This window comes from Amphiprion ocellaris, chromosome 14, assembly GCF_022539595.1.
Source record: "Amphiprion ocellaris isolate individual 3 ecotype Okinawa chromosome 14, ASM2253959v1, whole genome shotgun sequence".
NCBI lineage: Eukaryota > Metazoa > Chordata > Actinopteri > Pomacentridae > Amphiprion > Amphiprion ocellaris.
This window is the reverse complement of record NC_072779.1, coordinates 11023779-11044320: the sequence shown is the minus strand read 5'-3', so window position 1 is coordinate 11044320 and position 20542 is coordinate 11023779. Positions and strand designations below refer to the sequence as shown.

Genomic DNA, 20542 nt, shown 5'->3' with positions numbered 1-20542 from the left:
CACACTTACATTAGTAAAATGTTCCCATATGACATTTCACACCCCCCTTCCAAAAGCTACCGCAAGAGTTTCTCTTGGCTCCACTCTTCTTTCAACTTCCCATCTATTCATTAATAAAACGCTCCCTCTTTCCCTCGCTTTCACCTCGCACCTCCTTCCTCAAGACTCTGCTTGACAACAGAAGCTGTTTGAAACTCCTCAGCCCATCACTGATCGCATCCATTAATAGTCTACATATACTATAAATTCACATCACCGAGCACATGCTGCATGTGTCTGTGTTAGGCTCAGACATTTGCTTTGTTTCTGTCATCAAACTATCACCAAGAGGCTGAATCATACAGTAATGATCTCCAGGCCCATGTGAGGGAATTGAGTGGGTTTGAACCATAACATCCAGAAAATATTAATGCACTCATGGGCACACACAGCTGCAGCACTTTGTCTGCGCTTTGCTGGTTTTATCCTTCATCTCCTGTGAAACTATTTTAATGCACCATTCTCTGGGATGGCATCCATACTGTGACTAAGACACCAGCATTTCTGCACGCTGGCTATTATCAGCTATTACCTTCCTTTCATTCAAACATAACAAATTTGCTTTAATTGCTTGTGACAACCGGGTAACCTGGCAGAAAAGTATATTTCAAAAAAAGTAAACTGAATTTTATGAAAAACATGCATGTAATACACTCTGTTCTGTTTCTTCCTTCAAAAAATAACATTAAGTCACTGGGTCTGTTTGTTTCTGTGTGTGTGGTAACAATGGAAACCGTCATTAAGGTCACATCATTCTGAGAAGGCTGACCACACTGAAGGAAAAAGGCACAAGACAGTGGTGACCCAGCACATTTTTCCTCCTCAGGAAATCACATATGAAAAGATATCCACAGAGGGCAGTGTTGTGGCTTTGTTGCACTTTCGACTGCCTGAGATTTGGAAGTGGTGAAAAGAGATTTTAAAAAAGTACCATAGAAGGGTCTAAAATGATAATTTAATGCCCTAAAAACTCACTAAATGCATTGAAAATCAAGTAGAAGGGAGAATATTTTAAAAATGCATTTGCCAGACATTCTTTTGTATATCCTCAACTATGCTGGTTTCCTCATTGTTTCAAGCTACTTTATATTAATGACATACTGACTGTTTAGGGTGAGATGTGATGTGAAACATGTTTACATGTTTGTTTCCATACAATAGGCTTTCTCTTTTTTGTGCAGTTAACTTTCCTTTATATGTGAAGTGGAGACAGTATGGTTCTTCCCTGTTACAACTTCCACTATAGCTTTTTCCTCGAGTATGTAACAGTGACTGAAGGCTTTGGAACAATTCAAACATACTTTTTGTAGCAAAACTATTAAGCTGAAGACTATTAAACCAGCCTTTTAACATGGATACAGACAGTACATAACTCAGCTGTGCTTTTAGTCTCTGTGCACTGGTTTCCGGTATGTTGTAAAATTGATTTTAAAGCTATTTTAATTACTTATAAAGTATTACATGGTTGGACACTACAGTATATCCCAAATCTTTTATCTCCATACAACCCTGTTATCACTCTGAGATGTGAGCACAGATTCTTTCTATCAGTTTTAGACTTTGGATTGAAGACCAAGGGTGGCAGAGCCAGAATAACCTGCTCAAGGAAGTAAGGAAATTTAAGGTCAGTGTAGTTAAACTTAAAGCATACTTTGTTTGCTTTACCTTCCATTATTTTATCTTAGTCTAGTTGCTGCTCTGTTTATAGATTTTGCCATTATTATTATTATTATTATTATTATTATTATTATTATGATTATTATTATTATTATTATTATTATTATTATTATTATGCTACCTCTGTGACAAAGATTATTTGCATATACATTTCTATGTCTCTTACAGACAACGAAATATGGCATATTGCTTGAACCGCCCCCAAAAGATGGTTATATCATCCTATTTTTCAGCACACAATGTCAGATTAGCTGGATGTTATTCAGTGTTTGGGTCCAGAGATTTCTCAGGAAGACATAAAAACACTGTCTTTTGTTCACGTTGAATTTTATTTCATGCAGCAATCTAAGAAAACCAGTTTACATTCAGTCAGTGCTAAGGTGCTGCACAGGTCATGGGGTCCCTATCATATGATGGGGGCGAATTTACAGTTGCAGCCGCTGGGGGCAGGGTTCCTGGGATTAATGGAGTTTGCATTCCACCTTTGCATTCACAGAGGACATAAGCTCCGGTATTTCTTGGAGCACAGGTGGAAGAAAAGGTAAAACAAACATTTCCACGAGTTAATGATCAGTAGCCAGCAGAAAACCTACATACACCACCTGCAAGATGCTGCCAAAGATGTGTGGCAGCCGACACGAGATGAAAACTAAGAGCTCTCACTCCGTTTGAATTTCTAATCACAATCCTTAAGTGTAATATCAGATCAGCACTTTTTTACTCACTTTGAAACAAATAAAGGTAACCTACATTCTCATTAGTCATTACTTAAGATGTGTGGAAACTGTCAGATATTTTTGAATTTTCAGTTGAAACCATTTTGTGGACTAATTCTTTGACGTACTTGGAAGTATGCTTGATTGTTTATCTTATGCCATAGAAAGTATGTCTGGTACTGTATGTTAAGAAATCTATGAGAAATTCTAAAAAGTTATTTGTTATACTCATAGACTGTATATATACAGTGTACGGTTATAGGCAGTTCGATTGGAGTGACGGTTAACGCCAGTTAACGAGTGAGTCATTATCTCATAATTACACGATCTTTGTACCGGAGAGCGTCTGCATAATGAATTCCACGGTGGCGTCAGTTCCGTAAAGCGTTCCTGCTGTCTTCATTAAACAGAAGATACGGGATTATTTACGAAGAGTCCGAAGACCAGCGCAGCTAAAACAAGATTTTACCCAGCAATGTCACTGAAATATTCCTAAACAAGAGCACGGCATTGTTTCTGAAGGGCAGGTTTTTCCTCGGACTGACGGAAGAGCCAGCAGTCTCCTCTAAGCCGCGCATGAACTGGGATGCACTGCCGTTAGCCTGTTATTAGCTTTCGCATTAGCTTCCCGAACAGCTCCTTTTTTACGACGGGACCAAGCACACCGTAAGTCAAACCGCTTGAAAACGATGCAATATTGCGTATTAATTCTGTTCTTAAAATTTGACAGTCCTACAGTTGTTAACCAGCCCGCTTTACCCATTGATATCAATGATTTGTTTACTGTTACAACCAGCTTCTTTCCAACAGCTGTATGTCTCAACTGGAAACAGGCCTTTTCTAGAAAGCAAATTCTCAACCAACCTTAATTACTGATCTTGTGATTTGTACATAGTCATCAAATGGCGACTATAGCCTGTTAATTTTGAGGTTTGAATAAAGCCCCCCTCTGTGCTGGACAGAGCCCACTGGAGGCCTGCATGTAGCGCTGCCTGCCTCAGTGAGATAACTGTACACCTGTGCCGGTGCACCTGTCAGGACTCCCAGTAGCTTATAGCATAGTGTGAGGAGATTGAAAATCTGCAGTCTGGTCTCCACTCTTTACTTTGTATGTGTAGTACTTTGATCAGGAGTTAAATGCAAGACATTCATTATGATTCTTTTTCAAGCAATCAATTTAAAGTGAACTATTAACTTACTTAGTTATTGTATGTCAAGAATAATATGAGTAATAAAGTTCCTTGCCTCTGATCGAGCACACATAGTGCTCCTAAATGGACATTTAGGACAGATTTGGAACCTGCACATTGCTAATAATTCGAGTGCACACTGTACCTAGGTCAAGGCTTGGTTGATTTATCTATGAAAACCTCATGCTGGATTTAGCTTCTGATTCAGCAATGAATGTGGTCTACATGTGCAGAAAAATCTTTACAGTTCTCATTTTTTGCGTTTCAGAAACAGAATAAAAGTTTCAGAAATTAAAGACCGTTATAAACAAATCTCTAGCTTCCTGATATAATCTAATCCAGATCTGACCTGTCTAGAAATACTGGTTTTTGATCTTGACTTAGTCTGATGCAGTTTTTAGGGTGTTAAATCATCATTTCAAACACTTGCGTGCTGCTTTTCCTTATCTTTATTCACCACTTCCAAACCTCAGAAATATCCCTTTTTTTGGTCTTTTATAACAAACAGAATCAAGGTTTCTCAAATTATGATTGTCTGTTAATCTTTAGCCCATGAGAGAGAAGGAAAACATAAAAAATAGGAAAATGTAGTACACATTTGACTTCTCTAAGTGCAGTCATTTTAAATCTGGAACTGTCCAAATTTGAAGTGGGGTTTTATCCAACATTAAGGGTTTATCAAAAATGTGTAGCATTGTTTTACATAGTTGAAATATGGACAAAACAGACCTCTGAGTTAAGTTTTCCATAACTTTTCCTTTGCTGAATTGGAATTTTTTTCTCCAAGTCATATGAAAACCTCTTGTCTCTTAAAAAATTACCTCACTCAGTATAATTTAGGTATTTAAATATTAAGTAATGAAGTCATTTTAAATTTGCAAAATTAAAGTATCATGTAAATGATGCTCTGGGCTAAATTTACTTGGATTATTATGACCAATAAGTATGAGTAAGTTGTTTCAACTTTTCATCCCAAAGTTCAGACTTGCACAGTAAGATGTCTTTATTGTTTGGACTACTGTTGGGCAAGAGAAGCACATCTAAAGTCAACAGATGTGTCATGCCTCAGGAAATGGGCCGTTCCTGGCCAAGTGTGCATTTATAATGGAAAAGGCTTCTTACTGTGGGTGAGGTCAGAGCAAATGTAAACAAGCAGTACTTGTACCTGCCTTCAAACAACATATGTGATACTGCAAGTAACCCAACTGCTGTAAGCCTGCAGTGTAGCTACTTAGTTAGCAGTACAATTAGTCAGATTTTTGTCTTGGTTTACCAAAAAATTACACATATTTACTATACACTTTCTTTATCATAAATCATCCATTAACACAGAGTATTCTTAAGTACACCGTCACACTTTTGTGAAAAAGCTGATAATGCCTTTAATGACCCACTTATCAGTCAGAGGAAAAAAGTACATCACTACTTTATCACAAATGCATTTATTTCTTGTATCAGCCAAACTCCCTACAAATCACTATGGCTTCCCACAAGCAAGGGAGTGAACTGGTCCTTTAATAAAGGCCATAATTTAAACTTTAACTTGCATATAAAAAGCAGATTAGAAGCCACAGATCATTAATCAAATTAAACTTTCTGTCATGACTCACATAGCTGTGTAGTCATGCTGTATTTTTAGAGTTACAACTGATTGTTCTCCATCTGTAACAATTTCATTAAACGTACACTACTCAAAACTACCGCTTCACAGCCTTTTTAATGGCTTAAAGGACAAGAAAAGCAACAAAATACCCCAAATAATCCATAATTATTCACCGGCTGTATTGTTGGCTTTTGTATGTCCTTCATTGCATAGAGCGGCTGGAGTTTATTCAGGTGTGTCTATGACCTGTTTAATTGACATCCTGCTCTGCATCAATAACCATGATAAGCATATTCCTTATTTGTTAGGCATTCAGGTTAGTCTTAGTTCTGCACCATCATCTGAGGCCTTGTCAAGTGTACACACAATCACACTCACAGTGCACCCAGGCCCCTCATTAGTGTTTATAGGAGGGAATTCATTAAGCTGAGAATTCATTATTCCTGTCCAAGTCAAAAATAGGTGCTATGTTACTGCTTGACAAGCAGTTTTTGCAAATGTTATCCTGCCTCTTTGTGTGTACTTGAGTGTGTAATATGTTAGAGGCCAAACCAGTGTGACCTTTCAGAGTTTTGCTGTCTCTCCCTAGTTGGGGTTTCTAGGGAGTGGGTGCTGGTAACATAGAGTCCTGTCACTGAGCTCTAGAGTAGAGTGGGCACTTGAGCAAGACAGCCCATTGTGGTGGCGGCTCCTGTGTGCAGGGCTTTCATAGGTGTGTTGTTTTTATCCCGAGCGGCAGCCTTGCTCTTTGAAAACCACCTCCTCGCTTGTTTGTGATAATTATATTCCCATCTGCCTAATGATTTAGCTGTTTTGACTACGCTCTTTGGTCTCTCCCCTTCAAAGCAGCATTTAGGCCTCATTGTTTTTCCATCTCTGCCTTTTCCACTGTATTTACACACAGCAGTTTCCACAGTTTGTCTCTGTCCTTTTTTTTTGGTCTTACAGACAGAGTGCATTATGACAGACAGCATTATGAGTAAAGCTGCCACGATGGAGATTCCTATCAACAGTAATGGCGACACAGGGACACTACCGGAAGACGACAGCCTTGAACAGGTGGGTCACAGCTACTGTATCAGTTGACACGCTACTGTGTGTAACATTTTGAGACCACCTCAGGTAGTTGTTGTTTTGCCTATTTAAAGATGTTACACAAGGAACAAATGTGCTGACTGTTGGTGCTTACCTACTTGTAATGTGAAGCCAACAAAACATAATTTGCATTCACAAAACCACAGTGCAGCAAACAGAGGAGAGTACATGGGATACAGAGCTGTGTATTTTGGATTCTTTTACTTGTCTGTAACTTCTTCCTTTTTTGATAACAGTGAAAATCTCTTTTATAGAATCCTTTGCAAGACCTTAGTTGGCATTATTGCTATTGCATTAAAACTTTGATGCTGAAGTGGTGATGTGATTTTACAGTCTGGAAAAAATTTGTGTAGTTAGTTTTATTTAGCTTTGAAATAAATGTTAGTTTTAGGAGTTTGTTTAATTTGATCAGTTTTAATGTAATTGTATGACTGGATTTTTTAAATCAAATTGTTGTTTTTTTAATGAAATTACAGTGACTTTCATATCTTTAATTAGGCACAGAGATTTTTTGTGCCTTGCTTTTTCTCAAAAGAAAATTATAATTCTTGCTTTGATTTTGATGCCTTCGGTCATACAGTAATATCCTTCAGGTTTATGACATTCACATTAGAGCACATGAAGAAAATGAAACCTGTATGCTTCTTCTAGCTGGAGTATTACTGTTGGTTTGATCACATGGTATTATTATTAGTTTTACAGTGTGACAAATGTTTGAAGTTAAGATTAACGTTATTGGTTTCCTTCTAAGCTACGCCAGTGTGTGTGTGTGTGTGTGTGTGTTCCTTCACACTGTTCACCCCAAAGAGTTCCCTGTGGGTAATATGTACAGTACAGCCATTTCTTACGCTACATCCACATTAATTTGTTTTCCCTTTTAAATGCATACCTCCGCTATGTTTATGCTTTGTGACCAGCGCTAGGATCCCAAAAACAGACTTTTTCAGATGATGCTGAACCTGTTTGGGTTTGAAAACTGTTTCTGCTGTAGTTTGGACGGCCAGAAGTTCAGAGATTCTTTACGAAGTGATGTCACAGACACTCATGCTAAATTTTATCACTGTCCCTGATTCGTCACACTGTTATTATGTCCCCATTGACATCAGCCTTGGCTACCAGTGGTTAATTTAACATGGACAACAAATTTCATGTGTTACTTACCTTGTTTTCTCTGTTAGCAGCTATTGTGCCATTCAGGACATCTCTGGTCTTACTTTTTCACCATTGCTATCCTTTCTCTTTAGTATTCTCTACAACTAAACAACCAGCCCCCTGCATCATGTTTACACTGACACCTGCATAACTAGTATACATCAATGTTCATGTGATATAGGTTTTCAGGTGTGTTAGTACGCACAGAAATTATTTCTAAATATATGATAACAATTGTCTTGACAAAGACTATTTTTGTACCAAAGAAATCATGTATTTTGTGGGTATAGCCTTCGTTAATACAGTTGTCAGACCTGATCACTGATTGTATAAATTAGGGATATCTGCAGCAGATCTCAAAGGTTGGGATCAGGGCCAACCAAGGCATTTTTTTTTTAGCTGATCTGTATTGGCAAGAACCTAAGCCCGATCATTGGTTTACATCTACTACGACACAGTTGTCATAATGGGAGAACAAAGTTTGTAGCAGGACACCAGGGATGCATTTTTAAGATATTTTCCCTCATAATCTGCAGCATTATTAACAAACAAATTAATTGATGACACAAACTCAGCACAGTGAATGGTTGCCTTCTGTTGGTATTGTCATTTCAACAGACATATGCAACCAGGCACTACAGTGAATTTGCAATACTTGAATGGTGTATTATCTAGAAAATGGTTTTGGATTGTTATCTACAGATGCTAAATTGGGCAAAAATATGTTTACTGGGACGTCCCTAGTATAAATAGACCAAATCAATTGCTGTTTCTGAATTGTTTTTCTCACTTTTGTTTACTATACTATATATATATATATATATATATATATATATATATATATATATATATATATATATATATATATATATATATATATAATATTCAGCTGCTCATTGCTAAATAGTCATTCAGAAGCAGTGTTTTAGATCTCATTGTGTAAAGTTAAATATTCTTCGCTGCCTGTATTATTGCATTGTGTTTTGCCTGTGATACAATCCTTGTTGTTCCTTAGCTTGCTTAGCAACAACTGCAGGAAGCAACCCTACCAGGAAATCAGGTGTTGCTGTCCATCTGTCTCCTCAGGAACTAGTTTTTCCTGCTTGCAGCTCCCCTAACAAGTATCAACCATCTTCTATAGGGTAACAGACACTGGTGCATTTGGTGAAGCTGAACACTAGATTTTGAACTAAAATGCTAGGATCACAGATTTTCCTCACCACGTGGACGTAGCTACAGAATAAATAAGCTCTGTAATTTTATTCCTCTCATTGCTGATGTGTTTGATTCAGTTAGAATGACATGACAGTGAACATTCAGGTGTAATTTGGAACAGGTTGTTCCATTCTCCTGGATCTTACGTCACACCTTGTTGGACAAACAGATGAAAGATCCTGGAGGAAGCACTGGCAGTCAGTTGAGTTATTTGCTCACCAAACTCTGTGTGTATATGTGTGGATCTGCTCAAGTAATTAAAGAATACCCTTCCATCTCAGCAAATCTGCTCAGTGGATCAACCATTTGGCATGGCTACATCAGTTTAATGTGTTTATGTATGAGAAGTGTTCAGCTGCAATGTTTAGTTGTGGATATTAACCAGTTGTCATAGCAACTCTGCAATTAATCTGAAACTGGCGGCGCTTTGTCGTTGGGTGAAAGCCCTCTGAAATCCGATTGATATCTGCTGTGCGGCACTTGATTTAAAGCTGTAGCACTCAGTGTTGCTCGTGCACATAGAGATGAAGATTGGCAGGTGAAGGAAAAGCAGAAGTCTGCTTTCAGATCTCGTAGCATTGGGCTGGAGTCAGAACAGGGATGGTGACTGGCAGCTTCACAGTGAAAGAGACAGGATTGACTGCCACCAGCATCCTGGCAAAAGCATCAGATGCATCACGCTGGCTCACTGGTGTCTCTACTCAGACAACAGCGTTAGAAGATGCTATTACTGTTTATACACAATTTCTCAGAGGTGATTACTTGTGCTAATAGATATATAAACATAAAATATACTCTACACCCCAGGCGATTTGTGACATTTTACAACAGAGCCTCTATCTTCTGTCCTGTATATATTGTACTATTGCATGACTTGCTGTCATCTTCATCTCAGGGAACAGACACTGTGTATACAAAGTGTCCAGGGAGGATTCAGTGTCTGCGTCAGCTTTCTCCCACATTCAACAGATGCCACAACACGTGGCAGATCTCTAAACTGAACAGATACACTGACTCAATGAAGAAGGAAATGTAGTCAAAACAGATTTGTCCTTTTTATTAAAAATTTTTTCAGTCATTGGTTCAGTGTCTCATTGGTTAAAATATCCATCTTAAAAAAGTTACGTTTAAAATGGTCATGTTGCCAACAGAAATTGGCTCTTTTGATATCGTTAATTAAATTTTTGCTCCTGACCTAGAATAGAGAATGCTCTTCTCTGGCAGTAAAGGTGTGCTACCTGGAGTTTGGGCTCTGATATTGGGATATTTGTGTGCATGTTTGTGTGTGTACGCAGTTTCCTCTTGATTTTATTTCCCTTAATGTTGATGTCACTTTTTCTGTCTTGTGATGAATATAATTTGTTCAGTGTTGTATTAGAATCTGTATTACTTTAACCAGACAGTGACTGTGAATAATCACATGGCAAATCTGTGGCAACATATGGGAGATGGAAAGCAATAAGGTTTTCACCCAGTGGACTAGATGATCCACTTAAGATTGTAACATTTCCCGCCCAAAGAATGAACCCTGACCTGCTGTGGCATCAGTCGTCACTGCTCTCCATCCTGCATCACTGCTGTCTGTGGACATTTACGACGATTTTTCCTGGCATTTCTTTTACGTCGTTCTATTGTGTTTCATGATTTCAGTCATGGATTTTTCTTTTTGTCTCCTTTCCTTTTCTGTTTGTTTCTTTTTCTGTTGTTGTTCTTGTGTTTGTCAATCCCTCCTCCCCCCCTCCTCCATCTCTGTGCAGGCTGCAAAACTGCAGTGGAGCTTAGATGAGAAGGTAGGGAGCTCCAGAGGCACCAGGGTGAGCAGGCCATTTGTGCATTTGCGTGTGTGATGTTGGTGTGCAGTGCTGCTCAGTGGTTTGACTTTAAGGGGCATTAAATTGCCTCGCATCGCTACGTCGGTTTGTCCCACAAAATGTCAGATATTTCATTGTTATGGCAAACCACTGTGCAGCTTTTAATTGTGCAGCCTGTTAACCTTCCTCCTACTAACTGTAGCTAGAAGGAGTCTCTCAAACGTGACATGTTTTGAGAGATATCCCTCAAATTGAGTTGGAATTGACTTAACAAATAGCTTAAAACTCACACTTAGAACATAACAATTTGATTCCATTTCATTATTAGATTCAGCTAGTGTGTGCTTTCTTGAGTCAACTCAAGTAGTCTAGATTCTGTGTTTGTGTGCGTACACTTTGGTGATGGGTGGGTGTGATTCTTTAATCTTTTAGCGGGTGTTGGTTGACAAATGGATGACATACTAATTATCATCATTTCATGCTAATGCTGTATTTTTGATGTGAATTTGCTTCACTTCTGTTTTAATGTGTCAGTTGATGTTTGAGTTAACTAAAAAGAAATGTAATTGTGTTCCTGCAAAAAGAAAAAAAAAGTCTAAGAGGGGCTTCAGTATGTATTTAGGTTTGTATCAACAACTAGATGATGCCCTGGAGCTGGAACTCGATACATTTGACCTGTGACAGCACAAATCACAGCAGTTGTATTTTTACTTCCTTTTGGTAGAACTAAGCATACTGTTTGTGTTTGTTTACAGAAAGGAAATGGCTACTTCCTTTCCAGAGCATTTTTCATTTGTAGATTTCTTATCACATACATTATACAGTCTCTGACATTTCAGAAAGTGTCCTGTGTATGACTGTATACCCACTTAAGTTACTGCTGTAGTGTTTGTAGCAATTAAACTAAGAGGCTTGCCCACAGGCATAATTAAAACTAAACCTGTTTGTTGTAGGTAATAAGGTTCTCATATTGTTTGTGCAAGGGAGAAATGTGTTCAAACCAGATTTTCCTTTCTCATAATCCTTTTTGTTTTTCTTTACCAGCTGACACATGAGCAGGAAGGAAAACAAAAGAAAACTATGAGTTAAATTAAGGAAAACACAAGAGGGATCGTGTGGTTCATTACACAGCTCCCCTTGTGACCCAAAGCTTCAACGAAGCCTGTGATGGTGATTATTTTGGATGGAAAAATGGTTTATTTGGGCGTTTCCTGCTGCATAGATCACTGAAGTCACTGCCTGGGTTAGACTCTAAGTCTGTCACAGCTGTGTGTAGAAGTCCTCTTACATACTTTCAACAGCATCTTGGCAGGAGATATGGCTCAGTTGGGTTAATTATTAACAGGCACTTTAGTCATGTGTTTTCTGTTGTTCACACACTTTAGTTTTCCCTGCTGACTCCCTAGCCTTGCTAACATAGTGTTTGTCCCACTCTAGTTATTAGGCTTTTAATCTACATTGTCATTGTCTGAATTTAACACTGAAGTCATTTTCTCCTGTCTACATATCCCCATCCCAAAACCTCAAAACCCTCTATCCTTCCCTATGTTGTTTTTGTTCTTTTTTTACTATTATTTACCCACGTTGCAGGACCTACAGCAGGTGATGGTGTCGGGTCCCAATCTCAATGAGACTAGCATTGTGTCTGGGGGCTATGGAGGAACAGCAGAGGGTATTATCGCCACCAGCTCAATCAAAGGTAGAGTCTTGCTTCACTTTTTCTCTCTTTCACTCATATTCATCAGATTATATGTTCTTCTTGCAGATATGGCACATAAAAGGGACTACAATAAAAAAAGTCACATTACCAAATGTGTCTAATAGGTGATTTGTTGACTGGAATTGCCCCCAGCTGTGTCTGAAAAAAAAGAGTTCTTAAAAATACATTTGTACTGACAAAACTTTTTTTTAAACAGCTTTATAACTTTTTTCATTTTGAAACTTTATATAAGTATTAGTCAGATTATTGTCACATCAGAGTCTAAAAGGAGAAGCCAATGTGGAACTAAACTTGCATTCTTTACAATGGCCAGTAGGGGGAGACTCCTCTAGTTGCACAAAGAGATCTCTTTGTGAGTCCTCCTCATTTGATTTGTTGTATCAGTAAGACTTTTCCTTGTGAGTTTATGGTCTCAATTGATAGTTTCAAGACTATATGAATATAGCATGATGTTCACTTAGCATATCATGTCCTATTTTGAGTAAAGCAAACAATAAATCAGGGTATGTTTTAGTGTAGGTTACCTTGATTGACAAGTCGCAGTCACCATTGGTAGCGTTCTAGAGTTCTCAGTCAGATCCACTCATCACTTGTTACATCTGATTTCAAAGAGCAAGATGACAGCCAAATGTCGAACTCAATTCTTCAAAACAATAGTCTATAAACTAATGGGTAAAATGACAATCACTATGTCTACCTAGTCTACGATAGCAGCTTGATGTGAGTAAATGCAGTTGCCTTATTTATTTCATTGGACCTCGGTGATGATACAGAGGGCTCCAGCATACAAACACAGGCTTTTGCAGCAAAGAGTTTAAACCTGGCTCAACTTTTGCTGCTCTGCGGAGGCCAAGTCTTTCGTAAATTGCCTTTACGATTGCATCCATGATTCTAAAGTGCTCTGCTGTGTTTGGTGTCTGATAATGACTCCCTCATGGATATATTCCTTAAGCAGGCCTTTCCATTGCCACTACGAGGAACGCAAGGCTAGGCTTCAGAAAAATGTCACTTCTCATGGATGTAAAATTTTAACTATACTACTACTGAAAGAAAAGTTCACTGTCAAATACATCATTGTTTGTAAATGTCAGGAAAGGGTCTGACGACATATATCAAATATTGGTATTAAAGGCCTCCTATGTCTAACAATGGTGCTAATTATTCATCATAATGTTTCGTTTTTTTCATAAACAGTTAACATTTTGCAGTTTTACAATAAAAGAGAATTCTATCTAATGTACTGTATCCAGGAGTTTTTGCATATTGTGTGTGATATTGAGTTACAGTTTCAGAGGGGAGTAACAATACTCTCTTTATTTGATACTAATGTTTCTGCATCTGTGTCCCACTCTGTCTCTCTCAGGCCCTGCTGTGCGCTACAATCCAGAGTTTAACAAAAGAATTCCAGTTACAGGATTAGGTGGTTTAGACCTAATTGTTAATGTTGGAGAGCTTGTTTCCCAAATGTGATAGGATCAGTTTGTAAGGTTGGATAAGGGATGAGGAACTTCTTTGGTTAACCGCAATAAACATAATGTGATTTTCATTTTAGTTTTTGGTCATTCTCACATTAAGGATCTCTCATTTTGGAAAAATGCTCTCTACACAGAGTGTGTCTTTTTTTTAGATGGCTGGGAATCAACTGCTCTTCCTTTTCATCACATTTTCTCTTTTACAGTGGAGAGTAGGGCAGCAGTTAATTCTGCCCACTGCACTCTTCTTGAATATGTTGTGACTTTTTTCTATCACAGTATTTTCTTCACTGCTTTCTGACTGCTTCCTTGTGTAAACTAAATTTATAATTTTCATGAATTTGCTCACTAAACTAATTTCTCGTTTACCACAATGTAAAAATTGGTGGAGAAAGTAAGACATTAAATTAGCTTTAGCAGTTTATTTGGTATCACACTGTTGCATTTCAAACTGTCCTCGCCATCATTTTCACTCATTTGTCTGCATTGTTCACTGATTGTCATGTACTAAACAGTCTCTTTTCATCTTTGTACTTGCCTATCTTGTCCTCCACCTTCTTTTCACAATTCCCTCCTACATATATGTTTCTTGTCTTTCTTTTCTCCTTTTGTTGTTTCATTTTGCTGTCTTTTCTGCATCTCCCTGCTTTTTCCCACATCTCCCTCCTACATTATTCAATTTTTGGCTTGCTTTTTCATCTTCAATAAATCACATTTATACCTCAAATATCCAACTATCATTTAAACCCCGATCCTGAACATTTCCAAAATGTAACAAAAACATTTTAAAAAATCCGCATAAACCCCCCTCCCACTCCCTACCCTAATTCATGCTTACCCAAAATCATTCCTCCATCCAAACCCTCCCTCACCCACCACTCATTCACTGTCACAGACCTGCGTATGAAGGCCAGGCGAAGTAGTGTTCCCTCAAGCAGTTCTTCCATCTGCCACATAACAAGCCAATCACATGACCACAAAGGTACTGGGGAGGGGAAAAAGGGTGAAGTTGACAGCCTCTGCGTAGATTTATCAGACTGCCATTTCAGCACTAAAAATAAGCCAATATTTTCATCTTTCATCACAGCTCAATAAAAAAAAAATTAGGTTTCTACAGCATTAAGGTTGCTGTTCAATACATTGACAGTATTTCTTCCAGTTGGATTCTCTGCTTTTTTTCTTGCCATTTATTCACTCCTAAGCTTTGTCTTTCCTATGCATGTGTTTCTGTGGTTTAAGGGTTAGAGGTGATGGCAATAGCTTAGAGGATAGCGGATAGATTTGGGAAACTGTCTTCAGCTTTGTCTTACTTCAATACGGGACATTTTGAATACATTGTAGTAAACATACATGGTTGGGCTAATCCTTGCTGGGGTTAAATTTTCTGCTACCTGAAGCCCATGTTTATTTCCCATTTTCATGTCTACATTTGGGTCTTATGTTTCAGGTTCCAACATGCACCACAGCAGCAGCAGCTCTTCAATGACAGCAGAAGAAACGACCCGCGGTGTAGCTGTGGAAAAACTAGAAACAATGAGGAAATGGGGTCTCAACACTTACAAGGTAGCTCAGGTTCTGTGCTGTTGACTTATGAGTAAAACTGTGGCTAGACAATCAATGATAAATAGCTACTTGGTCATTATTATTTTCTTTGCTGTTTTTCTCCCTCCCGTGTCCTTATGAGGTATGGTACGGTGACAGGAAAGAACTGTGTTAATAATGTCTCTTAATGTTTTAGTGCACAAAGCAAATGATCTCCGAGCGTTTTGGACGGGGTTCCCGGACCGTGGATCTGGAGCTGGAGGCTCAGATTGAGGTGTTGAGAGACACTAAAAGGAAATATGAGAGTGTGCTGCGATTGGCCAGAGCGCTGACCAACCATTTCTACAACATGGTGCAGACGCAGCATGCGCTGGGTGACACCTTTGCTGACCTCAGTCAGAAATCTCCAGAGCTACGAGTGAGACTTGGAAATTTATTCATGAAACATTTCTGTTGCTTTCTTTTAACTGTTAGTAGCTTAGTTGGTGAGCTACAGTTTATTTTGACTTTTAAATCCTAATGTTTTTTACAGGATGAATTTGGCTACAATGCAGAGACTCAGAAGCTACTGTGTAAGAATGGGGAGACTTTACTTGGTGCCATTAACTTCTTTGTGTCCAGCATCAACACATTAGTCAACAAGACCATGGAGGACACTCTGATGACTATCAAGATGTATGAGAATGCAAGGTCAGCACATAAATTATTCTTATCTGAAAGACTGAACAATAACAATGTCTGAAATGTAGCAAAGACAATCTGAGAACAACTTGACAGTGAAAATGGAACCTTGTTGTGACCCTACAGACACTTAATGCCAGAATTAGCAGCGTTCCTCAATTTTACAGAGGTTTTTAGTAAGTTTTGGCCCATCGTTTAGCTGTTCGGCCAGAAATTTAAGCATTCTTGTTCACTCTCATTATCATAGTATTGTTTTGTGCTGCATCAGGCAGAAGTTTTCAGTGCTGGTGAATATAGTGACACATTTACATATAGCAGCAAATCACCCAAATGTTTACCTCTGGAGACCGAAAATTGAGCTAAAAGCGGGACAGAAATAGACTTTGTTTATCAGAGGCCAGAAGCATGTTTCTGAATGAATGTTACTCTCCAATTGCTGGATGTTTAATTTAGCAGCTGTTTGCTACTAAGCTCACCACACTAACATAAAAGATGACAATAATGCCATTCATGTGTTCACAATTTGTTTCCACTGCCCCCAAGTGGCCAAAAAGATCACTTACTGCAAGTTTAAAAATTAGCTGATATTATTTCATATATCCCATAAATATGATCCTCTCAAATAGGTAGACTAATAATTATATTCATTATTGCAAGGAGCAAGCAGATAGTGTTTAAGTAGATACATATTATGTCCAAACTGTATGTCTCATATTGAAAATGTCATCCACCAACAGCTTTCGGACATTTGATTGGGTGTCAGTGAAATTCTAGTAATAGTAACAATAACAATCATAAATCTGTCTGGATAATTGAATTGTATCATCTGTTTATTAAAGCTCTGTATCCTCTCTCCTTCTTTTGTGTGTTTAGACTGGAGTTTGATGCCTATCGGTCAGACCTTGAAGAACTGAGTATGGGTCCAAGGGATGCTGTAACCATGGCCCGTATCGATGCTGCTCAGCAACAGTACCAAGTCCATAAGGAAAAGTATGAACGTCTTCGCTCAGACGTTACCATTAAACTGAAGTTTCTGGAGGAGAATAAGGTTAGTTCGTAGGGCAGGTCTGCATCGTCAACATAATTTTTCTAAATGTCTACATTTAGGTCGACGTGTGTGTGTGAGATTAACAAGCAAAATTCCTCTGTGTGTGTTTCTCAGGTGAAGGTGATGCATAAGCAGCTCCTCCTCTTCCATAATGCCATCTCGGCGTACTTTGCTGGCAATCAGCAGCAGTTGGAGCAAACACTGAAGCAGTTCAACATAAAGTTGAGGCCCCCAGGGGCCGACAAGCCCTCCTGGTTAGAGGAGCAATGAGAGGCGCCGCTGAGCCTCCTGCAGCCTCCTTCTCAACCACTTCCATCTGTTGAAACCCCCAACTTACAGAGGACCACTACAGAGGAAACGTATACCGATTGAATGGGTGGATGACAATATGAGATGAGTGTGTGGCTGGATGATTGGACAGATGAGGGAGGATTGGACTGATGAATTACAGGGTTTTATTGATGAATGGGCTAAATGCAGCAGGAAATAAAGTGGCCAGTTTCATGAACAGTCAGGGGCTTTTAGTGCCTCTCTTCCCAGCTTCCCTTTTTTCCACTTTAACCTCTCTTTGTGCTCTGTTCCTAGAAAAACTGTCCCCTTTCTCCCTTCTCTTTCCCCTACTTGACTTCACCCCCTTCTGTCTCAACACTGTTCTGTTGTGTGAGCTTGCGTTAGCCATGCTTATGGTTATTATTGTACTTCTCAAGTGCTCCCAGTGCTCTGAGTTAAACTTCAACCCCCCACCATCTTATGTAGTACCAGAGACTGATGGGGGAAAAAAAAAAGGAAAATGGTAAAACCATTAAAACACACTCAGATGTAACTAAACACTACTTCCAGACCTTATCACTCTCCTAGTGTGCCTCCTTATATTTGAGCTAATACATTAAATGAATATGTGGCCTGTGGGAAGAAAGAGAACTACAGCAACACATCAAGGGGATTTGTGTGGTACACAGGAAAGAAATGCTCAGACACTTCAAATCAATGTACATTTCAAATTAAGTACTGTTTCACTTTTGAAATAAATATATGATTGTTTGTAGCTTATAAAACACAATGTTGTGTTTAGCTTTTAATTAATTTAACATCTCATTCCTTTATTTTCTTATTATTCTGCTTCTGGTCAGCTGTACTGTATGTCCTGTGTTTCGGAGTGAATACTGTTTGGGTAATATGTGCTGGTGTTTTGGACTGACGCACCACAGTGCTTGGTCTGTAATTATCCAAAACGTTGCAGATTTTTTTCTTGTAACCTGAAAATTCTTTGTCTTCAACTCATATATGCAGCAATCATTTAAGGAACACTGCCACGGCTTCCCAAAGTTACACTGGTTCGGGTCTTTACTAATTGTACTTTATTTACCCAAAGAGAACAGATAGAGATGCTTATTGGATGACGACCCTCGCTATGTTTACATGGGTTGTTTAGGAAAATTCATTGGTTGTAGGTGGAGTATATGATTCTAATCTTATACAATGTTTGTCAAATTCAGTGAATATCTCCTCGTGGTTCATTCTGTGTGTGCTGAAAAACATCCAAGGGGCAAAAAGGAAGGATAAATGCAGTAAAACCTGGAACATGCCAACAATCTAAAAATCCTAAAAAAAACAGAACTACCTAAAGCTCAACAATCTTTCTTCAAAATCACAGATTCCACCTTCACACTTCACTGTGTTATCTGCTTTTGTAAAAGTGGGTTTGTCCAGTCAAGATCCAGCAAATGTGATAGAATCCCTTCATTATTGACTGTCATTGGACTGTATCGGAAAAGAATTTATTAGATTTTCTTTGTTTACATGATGCATTGAAATGTGTTTGTGTCTTAAGTTTGATTTGTCTCTTAAACGTTAACAACTTTGACATCTAGGATCATATCAGTCCTCCTAAAGCAGAAGATATTTGTCTATGGTTACCTTTCTTCACACTGAAGATTACTGTAGCTGTCTAATATTACTCATTTTAATATGTGAGCTGAAAGTCTTGTAATTTAGTATTTGGGGAGTATGATAACACTAATGATTCATCTGTTGTTTTATCTTCTTGAAATGAAACTTAGTTTTAGTAGTAAACAATCACCAAATGTTGACAATTAAAAGACCATATTACCCCAAAATATTGACATGGCAGTACAGACTTCATGTTTTTTTTTTAAATTCATCATTGTATTTATTATGTTCAATGCGAATTTATCTGTTGAAATCAACTGAAAACTATTCGTTATGATTCTGACAATGTGCAAATGACGACATACTAAGACGAAAATATGCCTCAGGCTGAACAAATGTGTAATTGATAAACTCCAAAAATATTCTTCATAGACCGTTGTTTAATTTCCTAGTGTGCAACGTCTGCAGTCAGCTGAAGAAAACCCCATATAGAGAATGTTTAACTGTGCTGCATTTAACTCACGAGAGCCTCTAGTAACAGAATGGAGCGCTCTATGAATTCTCCATCAGTTGACGGGTTCGTCCTCCAGCTTCTTGTCTCCTCTGTATTTGCATGGCAGGCAGTGATCCAAAGTTTAGGTGGAGATATGTGTGCTTGCACTGACGCTCTCCTCTTGGCCTTCTGTGTGCCAGCTTGCATGGACTGGCGTAATGCCATGCTTATGGTTGTTGGATTAAATTTTGAAACTGGCTGAAGCAGAAACCAAGATTTGGGTTTACTTTTAATGCTGCAGTTTAAAGGACAGTTATGAAAAGAGATGGATTAGACTTTTAATGAAATGATGGAATCGACTCTAAAACTTGTGTGGCTTCTGTTTTCTGAATTTTATCTCTCAGTGTGTTAAATATTTGTATTTAGTTTGGCCTGAACAAGTCATTCAATAAGACGTTGGCCTCACATGTGGCTGAAATTGCAATTTCACAGGCCAGCTCTTGGTGTTTGACCACCACAAAGCAATATTAATAAAATGTGACTCCTCTTTTCCAAACCTGTCCTTCTGAAATTTCCAACCCTAACCCCAAAATGAATGGCAATAGGATTTTTTTTAAATGTTTGTCTTACACTTGTGAAACCTCCAGTAAGCTGAACAAGAAGGGTGACAAGAATTTCAAGTTGCCCTTGCAAGCAGTCGACCCCGAGGGAACAAAATTAAAAGTACACATTTTCAAATGCTCTGGCTGTGTTTTGTTCTGTTTGCGCTTCCGTCTCCTTTGTATTGCCCTGCAGCCCAGCGTGCTTTCTGTTGCATGCAGACAGAGAGGCCACCATCTGGATTCAGTCAAGTAAAACTGTAATTAAAATCAAATGCAGGCTACTCAGAAATAATATTAATCTATCATCATTTCTCAAATTTCTCTCAAGTAATTAAACTCCTTAGTTTGATTACAGCAAGAACAAAAACACTATTGAGCATACATTTCTGAATTAGCTGTCTCTTGAAGACCAGCAGTTCACATTTTGCAGGTGTATTTTTATTATTATATTTTATGCAGCTATAAAAATATGGCAGTTATTTCCACTTACATTCTAAGTCTAGGGAAATATTTTCATGTTACCTGTTATTATTTTTTGTTGTTGTTAATATTAGAAGCCATGGCCCATTTTGATCAGTTTTACTCCATTTTTTTCT

The 20542-nt window shown here is 38.3% G+C and overlaps 1 protein-coding gene across 9 annotated transcripts; it reads left to right on the top strand.

Annotated features, from left to right (window-relative positions):
* Positions 1–2789: 2789 nt before the first annotated feature.
* arfip2b (ADP-ribosylation factor interacting protein 2b) lies at positions 2790–19900 on the top strand. Of its 9 annotated transcripts, none has more exons than XM_035953323.2 (10): positions 2790–3098; positions 6174–6284; positions 10445–10477; positions 12089–12197; positions 14586–14672; positions 15138–15253; positions 15429–15650; positions 15765–15922; positions 16787–16961; positions 17076–19900. In XM_035953323.2, the coding sequence occupies exons 2-10, from the start codon at positions 6186–6188 to the stop codon at positions 17229–17231; spliced, it is 1155 nt and encodes a 384-aa protein (XP_035809216.1). In that variant the 5' UTR covers positions 2790–3098; positions 6174–6185; the 3' UTR covers positions 17232–19900. The 9 variants fall into 9 exon arrangements, with proteins under 9 accessions (XP_035809216.1, XP_023137046.1, XP_035809215.1 ...); XM_023281278.3 differs by lacking the exon at positions 14586–14672 and adding an exon at positions 13582–13638; XM_035953322.2 differs by having other exon boundaries at positions 10445–10501.
* The last annotated feature ends 642 nt before the right edge of the window (positions 19901–20542 follow it).